This window comes from Manihot esculenta, chromosome 4, assembly GCF_001659605.2.
Source record: "Manihot esculenta cultivar AM560-2 chromosome 4, M.esculenta_v8, whole genome shotgun sequence".
In the NCBI taxonomy this organism is placed as follows: Eukaryota; Viridiplantae; Streptophyta; class Magnoliopsida; order Malpighiales; family Euphorbiaceae; genus Manihot; species Manihot esculenta.
Genome location: NC_035164.2, coordinates 3,352,294 through 3,370,000, shown reverse-complemented (window position 1 = coordinate 3,370,000; position 17,707 = coordinate 3,352,294). Strand labels below are relative to the sequence as shown.

Sequence of the window (17,707 nt, the reverse complement as noted above, 5' to 3'; positions counted from 1 at the left end):
CAAATCTAAACTCACACATCCACAGTCCTTCTCTTCCCAAAATCTCTTATAAGTATATAAAACTACAAAAATCTCTATAAATTATCGGCATTGTTGCAGAGAATCTCTTGCTCTTAAGCTCTTCAATTTTAAATTTTCCTTCAAAAACTCCAGCTTTTGAACAATCCATCCTTTTAAAGTAAGTTTCTTTAATATATTTTGTTTAATGTTAAACAAAAAAAATTTCAGATGCTTCTCTGTTTCCGATTTTGATCATCGTCTAGCTCTATTATTTTGGATCCACCTTCGATTCGGCAATGATGAAATTTTCTGTATTTGTAGCTGAGCTTCACATTGTACTTTGATCACGTTTCGCTGGTCACTCAGTTTGAGTTGAGTGTAGTTGACTCAAGTGAGTTGAAATCGTAGGAATGAGTTAGTTAAGGCTTGAATGCTTCTTAATTGCAGAAATAGATTGTTAAATTTTATGCAAGTGAAAAAAAAAAATAAAGAAATCTCACTCTACCTCTCTTCGTTTTAAGTGTGAATTAACAATTTTGTTACTTTTCATCCTTTTTTTGTTAAAACATTGTTTAATTGACTGGGAAATTTGTATTTTTATTTCAGGGAAAAATTTTTGATATTGGGATAGTATTTCAAAGCTAGAGCCAGATGGATTCTTCGCAGTTACAGCAGAGGAGAGTGGGTCTGGTTTCGCTATCGCCATCACAGACTCCTCGGTCAAGTGATAAAGCAACTCGAGATCTGCGATCAGGAGAACCAAATTCGAATAGCAAACATGATAAAGAAAAGGGTGTCAATGTACAAGTCATTGTGCGTTGCAGGTCAGTTGAACCGTTAGAAATTTGTAATTGGTCTAAATTTAACTTATTTTTGTGATTGTATATTGTGATAAGATTATTAAAACTCACAATGGGATGTTAGCCAAATCCTCTGAGTTAACTTTTTTTTTTTTTCTTTCTTTCTTATGAGTTATAAATTGAAAGTTTTCTATTGCATTACTTTATTTTTTAGGTTGCATTAGTTAGTCAGTTAAATGTGAAGATGGTTGCTAAGTGGTATTCGCCTTTGCAGGCCATTGAGTGAAGATGAGTTGAGACTACATACTCCAGTGGTGGTCAATTGTAATGAGGGTAAAAGAGAAGTTTCAGCTATTCAGAATATTGCTAACAAGCAGATTGACAGGACCTTTCTATTTGACAAGGTTTGGCCCCTTTTGTTTTCATTTAATTGATTTGTGCTATTTAGTCCTTTAGAAAATTAAGGAAATGGAGGAACATGAAGTGTGCATTCTGCATTTAGTTATTTAATTGCAGATATTATGTCCTGCAACAATGGTTATAACATCAAATGATTGGTTTAGGTTTTTGGTCCAACATCTCAACAAAAAGACTTGTATGACCTGGCAGTGTCTCCAATTGTGTTTGAAGTTCTTGAGGGTTATAACTGCACCATCTTTGCCTATGGTCAGACAGGGACAGGGAAGACATATACAATGGAAGGAGGAGCCAGGAAAAAGGTTTGATTTTGCTGGACATGTTTCTATATTATCCTTTGCTTTTCTCTGCAACTATTTCCAATTGCACTTCATTCTTTTGCAGAATGGGGAATTTCCAAGTGATGCTGGTGTTATCCCAAGAGCAGTTAAACAGATTTTTGACATTTTAGAAGCTCAGAATGCTGAGTATAGCATGAAAGTTACATTTTTGGAGCTGTACAATGAGGAAATAACAGATCTTTTGGCCCTGGAGGAAACTTCAAAATTTATAGATGACAAATCTAAGAAACCTATAGCCCTTATGGAAGATGGAAAAGGGGGTGTTTTTGTAAGAGGTTTGGAAGAAGAGATAGTCTACACTGCAAATGAAATCTACAAATTCTTGGAGAAGGGTTCTGCAAAAAGGCGTACAGCAGAGACTTTACTTAACAAGCAAAGTAGTCGTTCTCACTCTATATTTTCCATCACCATCCACATTAAAGAATGCACTCCTGAGGGTGAAGAAGTGATCAAATGTGGAAAGTTGAATCTAGTTGACCTCGCTGGTTCAGAGAATATTTCACGCTCTGGCGCACGAGAGGTATTTGTAACCAACATTATATCACTATCAGTCTACCCTCTTGATATATTAATATAACCAGAAAGAGAACATTTGAAATAGATGAGTTAGCATGAGTGAAACTAAATTTTCCTACTGTTGTAATTTCTTCAAAATTTTGCTTTTGACTTTTTCTCTTCTTAATATTGCAAAGCTTTGATAGAGAGATTAATAAATTAGTCCTTACACCCTTTTTGATTCCAAGGAGAATGACTTTTGCAGGGCAGAGCAAGGGAGGCCGGGGAGATTAATAAGAGCTTGCTTACACTTGGTCGTGTGATCAATGCTCTTGTTGAGCATTCTGGTCATGTACCATACAGGTATTGTTACTTATAAGAGTATTATTGTTCTCATTTTGTGTGTGTGTAAGCCCCATAATTGATATAATGGAAATATTTGCATGGATCCCAGGGATAGCAAACTAACAAGGCTATTGAGGGACTCGTTGGGTGGGAAAACAAAGACATGCATAATTGCCACTATATCACCATCTATTCATTGTCTGGAAGAAACACTTAGCACTTTAGATTATGCACATCGTGCCAAGAATATCAAGAACAAACCAGAGGTCAGTGCTTCCTTTCTATACTAAATGAACTGTTTGAGTTCAGTTACTTATTGGTGTGTGTCCATGCTTATTTTATGAGTTTATTACAAAATGCTTCTTTGTTGGTTGTCATCTCAGATTAATCAGAAAATGATGAAATCTGCAATGATCAAGGATCTGTACTCTGAAATTGACCGGCTGAAGCAAGGTAGTTTCCTGCTTCCTATAAGATTCTTAAAAAATGCTGCTTAGTTAATTTCAGATGATTGGACCATGAAAAGTAATTAATTTGATGCATCAATTTACCTTTCTTGTTTGGTTAGAGGTATATGCTGCGAGAGAAAAAAATGGAATCTATATACCAAGAGATCGCTATCTCCAAGAAGAAGCTGAAAAAAAGGTACTTCTTACCATATATTTAGATGGTGTCCTTGTCACTGAGTGTTTCTGTTAATAAAAAAAAACATTATTTCTTTTTGTCCGTCTTGTCCCAGGCAATGGCTGAAAAAATAGAGCGCATGGAACTTGAATCAGAGTCCAAGGACAAGGCATGTTCCATTAATATTGCATTTCCTTGAAATTTTGTCCAAGTTGCCTGTGCAAAACTTGGACTAACTATTTTGTCTTCACTTTTGATCAGCAAATAATGGAGCTTCAGGAACTCTACAACACTCAACTACTTTTGACTGCAGAATTGAGTGAGAAGCTTGAAAAAACTGAGGTAACTATATTTACATGTTACAGCATACAGCTTGGCCTGCTCTCACATTGTATGAGATTTGAACTTACTCTGGTCATTGTAAATCCAGAAAAAGCTTGACGAAACTGAAAATTCATTATTTGATCTTGAAGACAAACACAGACAGGCGAATGCAACAATAAAAGAGAAGGAGTTTTTGATATCCAATCTCCTCAAATCTGGTAAGCTGAGACTCCACTCTGTCCTGGGTCCAAATTTATGTGCTACAGTTTTTTCATGTGATCAGGGTTTGATATATTTACCTATTATAGTTGAAACTTCCCTTCCTAATTTCCTTGAAGTGGTTTTTATCTTTATGGTTCATGCAGTATGGTTACATGTCCTTTGAATGTTATACAATTATCTATCTTAACAGACTTGTGTTCATTTTTCAGAGAAAGCTCTTGTTGAACGTGCATTTGAGCTTCGAGCAGAGCTAGAAAATGCTGCGTCAGATGTATCAAGTTTATTTGCCAAAATTGGTTGGTATTAGTTTGGAAGTTGACTTTGTTTCGGTGTATCATCTTTCACAAAATATTTATGGCTGATAATGGTTGGTTTCCAGAGAGGAAAGATAAAATTGAGGAAGGAAACAGAATACTCATTCAGAAATTTCAGTCCCAATTGAACCAGCAGCTTGAGATTTTGCATAGGGTTGTTGCATCTTCAGTGACACAACAGGAGCAGCAACTGAAAGACATGGAGAATGACATGCAGTCTTTCGTGTCAACAAAAGCTGAGGTGAGATTCATACTAGTTATTAATTTGCGTCTTCATAGTGGTTCTGTGTAACAAGTTTAATTTTGGTATGCACAAAGGCTACTGAAGAACTGCGAGGAAAGGTTGGAAAACTAAAAACCATGTATGGTTCTGGTATACAAGCTTTGGATGAAATGGCTACAGAGCTTGAGGGAAATTCTCGGTCAACTTTCGATAATCTAAACTCTGAAGTTTCCAAGCATTCACATGCTCTTGAGGGTGTAAGTTCCTAATTACTTAACATTTTAGTGTTCTTTTTCACTTTCTCTGACCTTAGTTATACTTAATTCAGCTTTTTAAAGGAATTGCTATGGAAGCTGATGCATTGTTGAATGATCTCCAAAGTAGCCTTCATTCACAAGAAGAGAAGCTAACTGCATTTGCAAAACAGCAGCGTGAGGTTTGTAAATTCATATTAGATTTCAGTAGCACTTTTATTAGAAGATGTCTTCAGATATTTTGTCAAATCTAAGTTAACAATTCCCTTTGACATTTTGGGGTACAGGCACATTCCAGGGCAGTGGAAACTGCACGATCAGTTGCCAAGTTAACAGTGAACTTCTTCAAGACCCTAGACATGCATGCTTCCAACCTGACCCAAATTGTGGAAGAAGCACAAACAAACAACGATCAGAAATTATCTGAACTAGAAAAGAAGTTTGAGGTACTTGTACTGGATTTCTAAAAATCCATGGACCATTCTGTGGGGTCCTCTGTTTTGCTTATTAATATTGCATTTATTTGTACCCACAGGAGTGTGCTGCAATTGAAGAAAGGCAATTGTTGGAAAAAGTGGCAGAGCTGCTTGCAAATTCAAATGCAAGAAAGAAAAAACTGGTATGAGTTGCTTAGCCTGGTAGATCTCATTTTTGGGGGTGCGCTTTTGCTCTTGGAGATTGTACAAATAATCTTCAAGTGGTAACTTGTAACTCAATGCATGTTCTTTAGGTCCAAATGGCAGTGCATGATCTCAGGCACAGTGCAAACAGTAGAACCAACAAACTGCAGCAAGAAATGTCAACCATGCAGGATTCCACATCTTCTCTTATGTCTGAATGGACAGTCCATATGGAAAAAACTGAAACCAAATATCTTGAGGACACTTCTTCAGTTGAGAATGGAAAGAAGGACCTGGAAGATGTTCTTCTAAACTGGTATGGGCTACTTTTGCAGTCAAATTAGTTATCTACACACCCCTTTTGTTCCCGGTTTGGTATGAAATGATCGTGTAGATTCTCTTCTGAATTTATTGCTGTCAAATCTGTTCAGTTTGAACAAGGCAAGAATGGGTGCACAGCAGTGGAGGAATGCTCAAGAGTCCTTGCTCAACCTAGAAAAGGGCAATGTTGCTTCTGTGAATTCCATTGTTAGGTATGTCATTGTCAATCCCTACAGGACTGTCATTTTGTTGACTCATTTGATATCATTAACTCAACTCTGTGTCACTTCAGTGGAGGAATGGAAGCCAATCAAGTCCTATGCACACGGTTTTCATCTGCTGTATCAGCTGCACTTGAAGATGTAGATGTCGCGAACAATAGTTTGCTCTTGTCCATTGATCGTCAGTATCTAAAACTCCATGTGCATAGATTAAAATTTATCTCATGATGCTGTTGTTGTCCACTGATGAACAAAACACTTGCAGATTCATTACAACTTGACCATGATGCTTGTGGAAATCTCAATTCCATGATTGTTCCTTGTTGTGAAGATCTGAGGAAATTGAAGGGTGGGCATTACCATAAGACTGTAGAAATTACAGAGAATGCTGGGAAATGTCTTCAGGATGAATACGTGGTAAGACTTCACTAGTTGCATTGCGTGAATACAAGATTTACTCAATCCCGTTGCTCATTGTATGGCACATCTACCTCACAAGTAAAACTATAATAAAAATCCTTTTTATCTGGCATTAACTTCGAACCGTGAGCATCTAAAGCACCTTTTACTAAGATTGATGTGGTTGTATATAACCCTAGAACAATAGCACGATGAACCAAGAAGTCTCTAGACCCTTTTGTTAAGAATGATAAATTACTATTTTCATTAATAGCAATTAACTAGCCAGGTAACCATATATTTAGACCTGCATTACCACTTAGACAACCAATTATCGAACAAAATGCTATTTATTTCTTTAGAACACTTTGAATTACAACATGTGGAGTAGAGTTGCTATCTGAATGTATCTACTGCTTGAGCTTGCTAATCTTTTCAATGCTTTGACTCATAGGTGGACGAACCGTCATGTTCAACACCAACAAAGAGGTCATTCAATCTGCCAAGTGTTGCATCAATTGAGGAACTGAGAACTCCTGCTTTTGAGGAATTGTTAAGATCATTCTGGGATACAAAATATGCAAAACAAGCAAATGGAGATCTAAAACATTTGGCAGCAGCATACGAAGCTTTGAGAGACTCTAGGGTTCCTCTGACTGCTATTAACTAAAGGGAACACGAAAGATAGAAGAAAAAGAGTATAGGGGTTGTGTACAGAATATATATGTTTCTCTGGCCTATCATATTCATTGATTATTTGCTTAAGAATGTTCATTATGATGCAGAAATATATGAGGTTTTTTTTTAAATTAAAAATTCAGTATGGAAATTGGAAAGTAGACAAGGACATCAACCATGTCTTGGTTTATGATCATGAAGATGTTGCTTCTGTTGAATGAAGAAAATGGATTCATATACCAAATCTCAACAATTAATTTGATTTTAAGACTTAATTGTGAGTTGTGTACCATACATGACCAGTATGAAGAAAGCCTGTGCAAAATATCCCATATATTTTCACTGGTGCCTATAATATAAGTCCCAGAGAGACAGAGAGAGAGTGCAAGTTCCAGTTTTCATCAGTGATCACATTGAGCTCCTTTGCTTTTGGGCGAAGGATGCTTGACTATGTATATGATTTCATTCAGTGTTTTGGATGTTTTTCTTTGTCCGTGTATGGTAGGTTTGAGAGTTTGGTGCTTGGGTCTCCAAGTGAGGTTTTGGTATCCTGTTTGTCCTTGGCTTCGTAGATCCTCGCCGATAGAATAAAAAGTAAGTGAAATTTGAAGCCAAAACATATTGTTTTGCTCTTTCAGGTAATTCCATGACTATACAAGATTAGAGTCGTCATGATTGGTTTCTTTGTGGCGATTGTTTGGCCGTGAAGTTGGAGGCCTGGTGGTTTGCATGCCGCATTTTGGGTCGTTCTAGCATTTTGGCTTGTGCTTGTCTTATGCTGTTTTGGTTTGGGCATCGGGTGCGATACTAGTAGTTTTCCAGGTTTTGATGCGACGATCGGTGTGGTGGGTTTCTGGATTGTAGATAAGAGCATATCGGCCGGGAATTTTTCAAACTGTCTTCTTTGCTAGGTTTGGGCTGGCGATTTGGGTTGTTTGGGTTGGTTGGTTTATGGATCGGACCTTTTCATGTTTTGCTTGGGATTGGTTTGTCCATTTGGCCCATGACTTATAGTTGTCTGCTGGGCTTTAAAACGTAATTTTTAGTTCAATTCTATTTGATTCTCAATTTAGAAGGTGTTTATTTTTGAGAAGTTTGAGTTTCTAAAAGTGAATTTTGACTTTTGAAACAATCGAATCAAATCGGTCAAAAATTTGTCTACTCCGATTTTGACTAATTCAAAATAGTTCTAATCAAATGAAAGTATAATCAGTTTTGATTTTATTTTATAATGGGCGATTTCTGTCCAAACTTAATGATGTCCTGAGATTCTGAGAATAGGGTTTACAGTGGTTGTCTAAATTTAGCTCGAGAGGAGGCCCCCTCTCTTTTTATTCTTTTTCTTTTATCTGCTAATGACGTCTAACGACCTCATAGCAATAAGATCATCTATTTCTATCATACAGACCTGTATGTACGAAAGTGTCAAACGTCTACTCCATACCAGATGACCATTTAATTTCTTCCGGCACGCGTGTAGACAGTACTGGTAGGTGGCTGGGCCCGCTGTCCCTTCTCCTGTTAAGTCTCATGGCCGAGCTTGGGGTGAGGGGACTGTGGCTTAAGGGAGGCCTGATCCGTTTGGCAAGACTGAGTCAGGACTAAATGGTTGGGGTCGGCCCACCTGAGAGGTTTCGTGAATCTTGGACTGATACTGCCATGGCGGGATTGACCTCATATTAAGTTGGTGAAACCCAACGGTCATCACTTAATAATATGCCCAAGTCTAATTCGGACTTTGAAATCAAACCAGAAAAACTTGTTTTGACCAAAACCATATTTAGACAAAATCGCAACTAGAACCAACGGGTCCAATTTCAAGCTGAAATTGAGTTTTTCCCTTATAAAGAACAAGAAAAAGGAAATATTAGATTTAATTAGAATGACCAAATCAAACAATGTACAAATTATGTATAAATATTTGATAATTAATTCTAAAACTTTTAAATTACTAATAATGTAAAATTAATTTACTTTTATTATACTTTAATTATTTATATTCATTAATTATTTGTAATTATTTAAATTAATAAAATTTTAGTTTGATGATATTTTATTATTTTTTTATCAAATTTTTTTCACAATTCACAAGATATATTAAAATATTATATAATATATAAATAAGCACGCACAGAAGAGAAATGGACATGTGATAATTTTTATTAAACCCATTTTAAAATATACTCATTTTTGTGTTTTAAAACCTTTTTATTATAATGTAAAATTGAAAAGTATGACTTTAATATTTTTTATAATAATTTTAATAGATTATATATAATGATTCTATATAATTATTCTCATTGGAGGAAAAAATATATTACATTTGTTAATTAAATTAAATTAGTTATGATTTAAAAAAAAATACTTTTTACATGATATTTTGTTATAAAATTATTACTAATATATATATATATATATAGTGTTTACTTAATTTTTATAAATATATTTTTCACAATTTATTTATTATTAAAATAAAAATATAATAATGTTTTTCTAGTAATAAAAATACAGTAAAGTTTTTATTATAATATTAATAATATTATGTTAAAAATAGTAGGAAATCAAAAGGTGATGTATTAATAATAATTGTGACAATAAGGGGTTCTGTCGCTGAGATTTGCGATTGGTTTTTTCCTCTTTGCATGCATGAGTTTCTTGAGGAAAGGAGGACCTCCTCCGTTTGCTGTTTCTTTTTCTTTGTTGTTTGTTTCTGCAGACTTGCTTCACTGTTAGAAATCCGTTTTCTAGACCTGCATATCAAAGATTCATTGTGTGATGAATTCTTGGTTGCTCCCCCTTTAAGTTTTATCAACATTTTGAGTCCTAACAGAAAAGAGCGAGTTTTACCTCCGAGGGAGGCCTGAAGCTCTATTTCCCTCCCAATTTTTCAATTTTTTAGGTATATGAGTTCCTTGTGCCTCTTGGTAACATTTGCTCTATTTTCTATTGTTGGTTTGTGATTTTAACTTTGTTTGCCATCTGCATGCTCCATCCTTAAGTAAGGAAATTAAATTCAACTCAATAAATTAAAAATTAAAATTTTAATATATGTATGTAAAAATTAAATTGAATCAATTTTAAATAAAAATCAATTTGAATCAAATTAATTTAATTGATTAGACTTTTTAATATTTTTTTATTTTTTTTATTTTATTTTTAATATTTTAAAATTTAATTAAAATATTTCATAATTAATTATAATTTAATTTTTCTGTATTATTAAAAATAATATTCTATTATTACTAATAGATTCTATTTGATTTTATCAATTTTTTTAAAATAATCAAAATTTTTAAAATAAAAATCAAAACGAAAAACTAAAAAATCATACAGAATTCTTAAATTAATTCAATCCCATCAATTTTTTTTCAATTTCACAGTTACTTAGCTTAGCTGATTTTCTTTCACTAATATTTGTCATGTTAATTGAAAATTACTGATTTTTATTTAAATATGCTGGAGTTTTGTCAAATTCTGATAATATTAATTTTTTAATCGAAGAATAATACACTAAATAAAATAAGAAAGAAACATATAAAAGTTATACTATGAATTTAAGATCATAATAATCATATTCAAACATAGAAGTTTAAAGTAATCAACCCTACAAAAAATTATCTAAGCTTTTGCTCCCTCCTCCATTTAGCAAGCATGAACAAATGAAAACAGGAAAATTAGAAGCCAATAAGCTTTTGCCATCTCAATTGTGTATCTGATTTTACAATCTGTAAACTTGATTAAAACAAAACAAAACAAAATCGGCCACAAGATTGAGACAAGAATTATAGTCCACCATTCTCACAAACTCAAACTCTCCAAGAATTTTTTTTTCCCCCAACTCTGACAAGTCAAAAGTATTCCAAATTAATAATAATAAGCAGCAGCAGCAGCAGCAGCTTTAAATTCTTTTAGTTACCTACTTACCTTAACTAAACCATATATACAAAGAGCCAAGTTTATGAAGCCTCGCTAGACAACTGCCAAATCCTCCTGCTGAACTCATTATCAAAGGAAACAATGAACAATATTTCAAATTGATCTGGGTAATTTTATAATAATGTTAAAAGAAGGAAAAAAAAAATGAAAAAAAGAAGAGGACCGTATGGGTATCCACCTGTAAAGAACATACTTCTGAGCCCCAACAAATCTCTCTTGCTAATCTACACTAACATGTAAAAGTTTATGTACGGCACACACCCTGAAAGAGGAATGAATGACCATGGCTTCTCACAGATGGATCTCAAGCCTGCAAAACGTGTTGAAGCTCTCCTTCGTTAGTGAGACGTTTTGTGCAGAAAGTATATATAACAAAATGAAGGTAAGGAGAAGATAAAAGAAAATCATATAATGCCTCCCCGATCCGACTTTGAAACATATTACAAAAAGCATAGCAAGTTTATGCAACTCAAGTGTTTGATAATTGTATGCTTGATCCCAAGGGAGTTGCTGGTTTGCAATACAAAATCTCAGTCACAATAATGCATTTTCAATTAGTCCAAGCTAAATGAGAAAGACCCAAACCCAAGTCTAGCGAAAACTGAAAGCCCACTGGCCTTCAATTTAACAGAAGACACTCTGCTCTGGAGAAAAATCCCTTTTTCCCTTATGGCCAAAGGCATGTATGTCAAATAAGTACATCTCAAAATGCAAAAAGGGATTAACCAGCACTAAGGAGCTACAGACCAACTTCTGGAGAATGTTCACCCTCTGAAGCTTGGGCAAATTGGACGACTTCAAATTAACTTGACAACAATAGATTAATGAGATTGAAAAACGGCACTCCCAATTATGCCCAAAAAAGCTTTCAAGCTTCAAGAAGCTACAACAGTTTCAAAGGAACTCGGTGAATTAGCACGGTTTGAAGGTATTATCACATTAACACCCATGTGAAAAATAATCACCATCTTGGCAAAAAAACAACAGTTTATCAATAGATGAGTGATGACAAGAAAGCATATTATGACTTGAAACTCAAAATCACCAACTACTTTGGACCACAATGCAGTGCCTGTGTTATATTCCAAGTCCACTATGTAAGGGAAAAAACACAAAATTACAGACTGAGAGACAGATTAAACAATCATGTTTCGAAGGCATTTGGAAAGTTAAAAAACACTGTACATTCTAAAGACTTAAAGGGCCAAAAGGTAGTGAAACCTACCTGATATTCTTCATAATAAACTTGCACTTAATAGTCCAACTGGCCTCTCTCTCCCAAATGTCTCATCATCAAAATCTTCATTTGTGGAATTTTCTTGACATAATAATTTGTTCTCTCTCATTGGATTTGAACTAAGGGCATCATCCCAAGCCACTGGATGACCCTGATGCATGCTACCTTGCTCTGACACATGACTAGCCTCAGCATTATTTTGTACCCTTTGTTTTGCATCATTATACACAAGATCTGTTCTTTTATCATCATCGGGGCCTGGTGGCTCAACGTTGAGGTCAGAGCCCATATCAAATCCAGACTGATCCACATTCCCATGAAAAGCCACAGTTACTGCTCCTTGATCAGGTTGGTCAGCTGGATCCTTTTTCTGTCTCTTCCATTTCTTCGTAGATGAAGTACCATCATCTTCAAAATCTTCTTCTTCTCTATCTCTGTGCAAGTAAACCCACAATTTCCTCTCCCCATCAAACTGTACACAAGGATCACGTTCATAATGTAAACGGTCCAGGGCTCCACTGACAACCTGGTTCACTTGAGCATCAGATACTTCTTCAACAATATACTGAGAGTCTCTTATCAAGGTACAAACATCTGCTCTAGTGCCAATACTTCCAGGCAATCTGGCAGCCGCATCTCTCACAAGACAAAGAATCGTAACATGAGGTGGCCGATCATGCTTCAACATGAAATGTTCTCGGGCTTTTGAAGTTGGCTTACCCCCACACCTTCTCAAAGGAGCCACAATAGATTTTTTCCCATCAGCAGCTGTGTATGAGAAGGCTCGGTCAGGAATGGAATACCTTAAAACTTCTTCCTTGCGGAAATAAGCCCTCACTTCTTCAGAACTTGGGCTAATAGTGTTGAGACTCTTCTGAGCTCTCAGGTCCCTGAACCTTTCTTTCTCATCAAGATTACACTGCATCATTGACATGGGTGGTGCTGGAAGACTTCCAATTTGTTGAAGGGTCTCTTGACCACTTTTCAGCCAATTAGCAAATGAATCAACCAACTTGACAAGCATTTTATGAGGAAGGCCCCAATATTCGGGAGAAGTAACCTCCTCAATAGTCTCATGATCAGTTGAAGTATTGGATACTGGACCAATCCAAGACCAACTCTTTGTAGATTTTTCATAAACCACTAGTGCCTTCCAACCTTTTGCTCCTAGAGGTGCTGTTTTTGATGAAAATATCTTAAGGACCCCTCTCACCAGATCTTGAAGTGGCTCTTGCGTCTCAAGAATACAAGGATCCCCAGGGTTTGATCTCACACGGTTAACAATCTCCTGTATGGTAAGAGATGGCACATTCACCTGGAGAACACTGTCTGATTTATTTACATCTGGACTCTCATGAGAAACAGCACCATTTGTGTCACCTTCAACTTTTCCATTCTGCACCCCGGTAGATTTTACATTCTCTAAGGAATCTTCTGGAAGAGGACTGATCATTGCCAGGCGAACTGCTGAAAGAAGATGTATAATGGAAAATGAGAAGCCTGTATGAACTGTAGGTGTAATTGGTGTATATGGCTTTTTTTGTGGTTTGGTTTCTAGATCCATGTCTGCTATTCCCATTTTTGTAAGAGGTGGCTCAGAAATTTCCATAGCTGAAGTGCCTGTATCAGCATCCACTTTCCTTTTTCCCTTTTTCTTCAATGAAACGGAGTCATCAATTTGCTGCTGAAGGCTTGACCGCATATTACCATCTTCATCTCTTCTATCAGTGTTAGTTGATTCCTCCTTTGCTTTCCGTTTCTTTGACATCAAGTTGAACCCTTGAAATGAAGCATCAGATCTGTCTAGTGGATCAGGAACATATGCTTCACTGCCCTGTCCTCTCTTTCCCAATCTAACTACTGCATTTTCATCTGCCAATAGACGAGTTTCAAGAGAATCATCCTCCTCTTCAATAATGTAATCACTTTTACTGACATCCCTTTTCTGCTTTCGATGAGAAGGGTAGGAAGGGTATGAGGATATATGTAACCTTTCAGCAGATTCTCGCAACTGTCCATTCTTGCCTATCTTGTGACTTCTTTTCCTGTCATCATCATCTGTAGCTTTACCCAAGCCACAAATAGGGCCGTTTTCTAAAGCTTTACTTCCAGGGTTATGAAATTGACTGCTGGCTCGCATCTTGCTCTTCTGCTTTGCTTTTGACGAGTATTCATGAATGGGCCCTAGCTCACTAAAGCCAGCCACCTTTTTGGAGAAATCTGTCATTCCATCAAAAGCCAGTGCATTATCCTGCATATCTTTCTTAGCAAATTTACGCTTTTTAGCATCTAAGCCAGATTTTAACAAGGATGACCGAGAACCATCAATGATACCACTGGGATAAGGAGACTTGCTGCTCATCAAAGGATTGATATCCTCATCGTCATCATCATCAAATTGCTCAGATGAGTCTGATTCTGTTTCCTCATTTTTTACATACATTCTGTTCAATTTTTTTGCTCCTTTATCCTGCCTTCCATTCTGTATGAAATTTGCTCTGATCTTCTCTTGTGATGATTTTGCTCTCAACTCTGAAAGCAAAATTCTATCATTCACCCGTGGAGAGGAAGCTCCATAAGCTTTAAAACTGAGATCTGGGGACTCCCTCCCTTCTTTCCACTTCTTACTTCTCATATCATGATCATCGGATTTCAGTGATGAATCCATGGAGATGCGCCCATGGTGCTTTCCATGCCAAATGGTTTTTCCATGCTCTGATAAGTCAATCTGATTACCTTTCGCAGTTAACTGCGGTGTTCGGCTTTTCCGTGGCTTCATGTGATCTCCAACACCAAATTGCTGGATAGGTTCAGGACGCTTGGCCTTTTTGCCAAACTCATGGGAAGTCTGAATGGTAGGTGGCTTAGCAGCAAACCCCTTCACTTCTGACAGCTGATTTGCATTCCTGTTCTTCCCGTAGGCAAGTGAATCTTTCTTTGAAGAGAAAGGAAAGCCTCTGAAACTCTCAGTGCCTAATTCCTCACTTCCCAAGAGGTCATGCTTCTTTCCTGCTTTTAAACCCCTAGGTTTGTCCATCAAACCACTATGTGCTGCATTTCGAACGCGTCGGAAGTTCATCCCATCCATTGCATCTTCCACATCATCATCATCATCATCACCATCATTAATTATCATTCGATCCCTTAGCCTATTAGCTGCCCCTGAGTCATACCCCATCACCTTATGACGAGAAATTGGAACTGGAAAACCATATGGCCTAGTATTTGCATCCAAACCTTGATAAGCAGAAGGAAACCGACCCATTGTCTCCTTCGGGGGAAAAGTTTTTGATGCAGACAACTTCAGTATACCCTTTGGATTGTGCTTTCCATACTTTGGCACTTCCAAATCCACTGAAGGCATCCGTGTAGCCAAATCCAAAATCGGAGCAGCCCCATATGCAGAATTACGACCCAATCTGAGAGCACTTTTCCTGTCCTCAACCCTTTTGACCCATAGTCCATCATCTAAGTCATATTTCTCTGACGAGTCACTCTCCAAATCTTCCTCCATCTTCCCAGACACCAAATTCTTTTCACCCTTCATAATATTCAAAACCCTAAGCTTCTCTTCAATACTATATTCCGTGCAACTAAGCCAAGCATCCCTTATCTGACATAAATTACTGACCATATTATTGTGATGCTTCCTCAACAGATGGTAATGCTGCCGCTTCTGAAAGAAACCTAAACCCTCCCTATAAAGAGCAACCCTTGGCTCACATAACCCTCCTTTCAATAGCTCAAACAGCTTCTTAATAGGGCTGCCAAAATGGAAATTCTGACCCTCAAAAAGCTCTTTGAGGGTTAGCATAAAGGTGTGCTGATCCAAATCAGGCAGATATTTGGTGAGGCTAAACCTCTCCTCCTCAGTTAAAACTTCATTCCACACATCTACAGACAATATATCCTCCAAACCTGAAAGATCATACAATTCAAAAGGAACGCTACAAGTTAAATTCCCAATTTGACAAAACTCAGCCCCAGTTTCCCCCAATTCTAACAAGTCGAAGTCATCAGATCCCGCCCCAGAATCCGCATCATCAAAATCATCATTGTCGTCATCAGATTCAGCAGCAGAGAATCGACGCTCAACCTCATCCTCATCACTGGACATGGTCTCCCTACTATTGGGAGAACACTCTGAATCGAACCTAGACCCCTTGAAGCTGTTCTTCTCAATCGCCATCACACATAACCAAGCAACACTAAACACTCCTTCCCAACAACAAGTAACCAATCACCACTTTTTACCCACTTCAATTAATCACCAAATTTCAAATATTTTCGAACGGGAACAAATAAAAACCCTAAAAAAAAGAACCCAGAAGAAAAAGCATTAAAATTTACAATTACCAGAGCCAGAAATAACAAGTGAGAAGAACAAGAAACAAAATCCAGATTTCCAAAACCAAAAATACATACATATAATGCAATTAAACTCATTACCTCCATCGCGAAGAAACTCCGACGCCGAGATTGGAGAACGAGAATTGAAAGTCGAAGCATTAAATTGAGACAGAGAGGTGATTTTGTTTGGGAAACCCTGAAGTTTGCAGAGGCGGTTTATTCCGTATACATATAAATATAAAAAGAACGAGAAAAAAGGATAGAGAGAAAGAGGAGAAGGAAGATGACAGGAGAGGAGGTGAAGAAGACGATGGTGACGTGGAGGAGTACGTGCCGTCTGATTTGGAGAAGAAGAGGACGTGGAAAAGACGAAAAAGGGCTCAAGTGAAAGAGAAAGGGAAAAAGAGAGATTAGAGAATGCGCAGCAGAGGTAAGAGAAAAGAGAGGGAAAGAGTGGAAAAGGATCTGATGAGAGAGAGACGAGTTGACTCAGTAACTCGCTGAGTCTCCACAACTACAGAACGTTGCGACTCATTCTTTCTGACTGCAATTTTTGACAAAATTTTCCGGCCGTTGGATTCTCAGTCTCGTACCGCTCTCCTAATATGCGTACGACGTCGTTTTTAAAGTTTTTTTTTACTCCGTTTAAGAGTTTTCAAAGCCAAACAAACACATAAAAGAACCAATCAACTCAGAAAACCAAACCCATTTCAGAGAAGAGAAACATCAACGATGTAAATGGGTAGAATAGTCGCAAAAATCACGTCGTTTAAATTTAAATTTAATATTTTAATTAATAATTTATATAAAAAAATATATTTTTATTAATAATTTTTATTTTAAAAATTAATTTTTTTTCTATACATATTTGAGTTTGAAGGCGGAAATTAAATTCTGATCACCAAAATATATTAAGAAATTTATGTATATCATCATAAAATATATATTTCATATTATATTACAAAATAATTATAAAAAAATCTTACAATTATACTTTATACTTCTTTTTATTAAATTAAATTTAATTTTTTAAAATTATTTTAAATACTTTTTAATATTATTTATACTATTAAAAATTTAATAAAATTATCACCTAGTAAATTTATTAATAAAATAACTTTAAATTTTATAATTTTAAAAATAAATTTTATTCATTTTATTAAATAATGATAATTCCAATGAATGTTAATATAATTACAGTACTTCTAAAAATAATTATTAGATAAAAATTTCTATTTCAGAATAAATTAATAATAATTTAGAAATGTAAATATAAAATTATTAATTTTTTTAAAAAATATAATTTAATTTAAAAAAAAGTATACAGTGAAATTATAATAAAATTAAAAGGATAAAGTTTTTTTTGCTATTATTTATTATATTAATTAAATTTTAATTTAATCCATATTTTATTAATTTTTTTAAAATTCATTATAATTATTAGCATATTTTAAAGAAGGTGCTGATTAACATATGTGGTTTTCATATTAACAGCTGGAGGAGGAGGAGGTCAAAGGACAGCACCAGTACTTAGCTTCCATCAAGTCTCCTTCAACCACTAAAGGGGCAAGCCAAGTTCAGCAACC

General features: G+C 35.8%; 2 protein-coding genes across 7 annotated transcripts; one reads left to right on the top strand and one right to left on the bottom strand.

Moving 5' to 3' along the window:
• LOC110614179 (kinesin-like protein KIN-5D) lies at positions 1–6,792 on the top strand. Of its 2 annotated transcripts, XM_021755674.2 has the most exons (24): positions 1–178; positions 322–391; positions 607–824; positions 1,075–1,204; positions 1,364–1,519; positions 1,602–2,078; positions 2,319–2,416; positions 2,508–2,664; positions 2,782–2,851; positions 2,967–3,043; positions 3,138–3,191; positions 3,284–3,364; positions 3,453–3,564; positions 3,778–3,864; positions 3,948–4,123; positions 4,201–4,362; positions 4,434–4,541; positions 4,647–4,805; positions 4,895–4,978; positions 5,090–5,295; positions 5,411–5,512; positions 5,593–5,702; positions 5,787–5,938; positions 6,375–6,792. In XM_021755674.2, the coding sequence occupies exons 3-24, from the start codon at positions 652–654 to the stop codon at positions 6,588–6,590; spliced, it is 3,147 nt and encodes a 1,048-aa protein (XP_021611366.1). In that variant the 5' UTR covers positions 1–178; positions 322–391; positions 607–651; the 3' UTR covers positions 6,591–6,792. The 2 variants fall into 2 exon arrangements, with proteins under 2 accessions (XP_021611366.1, XP_021611365.1); XM_021755673.2 differs by lacking the exon at positions 322–391.
• A 3,480-nt stretch (positions 6,793–10,272) lies between these two features.
• On the bottom strand, positions 10,273–16,678 carry LOC110613031. Of its 5 annotated transcripts, none has more exons than XR_002487546.2 (5): positions 16,221–16,678; positions 11,760–16,081; positions 10,713–10,844; positions 10,523–10,591; positions 10,273–10,438 (listed from the first exon to the last, which is right to left on the bottom strand). XR_002487546.2 is itself a non-coding variant. In XM_021753935.2 (3 exons), exon 2 carries the CDS (start codon positions 15,958–15,960, stop codon positions 11,770–11,772), a length of 4,191 nt encoding a protein of 1,396 aa, XP_021609627.1. In that variant the 5' UTR covers positions 15,961–16,081; positions 16,221–16,678; the 3' UTR covers positions 10,273–10,844; positions 11,760–11,769. The 5 variants fall into 5 exon arrangements, 1 of the variants encoding a protein (XP_021609627.1); XR_002487548.2 differs by having other exon boundaries at positions 10,523–10,588; XR_002487545.2 differs by having other exon boundaries at positions 10,273–10,591.
• Between the last annotated feature and the right edge of the window lie 1,029 nt (positions 16,679–17,707).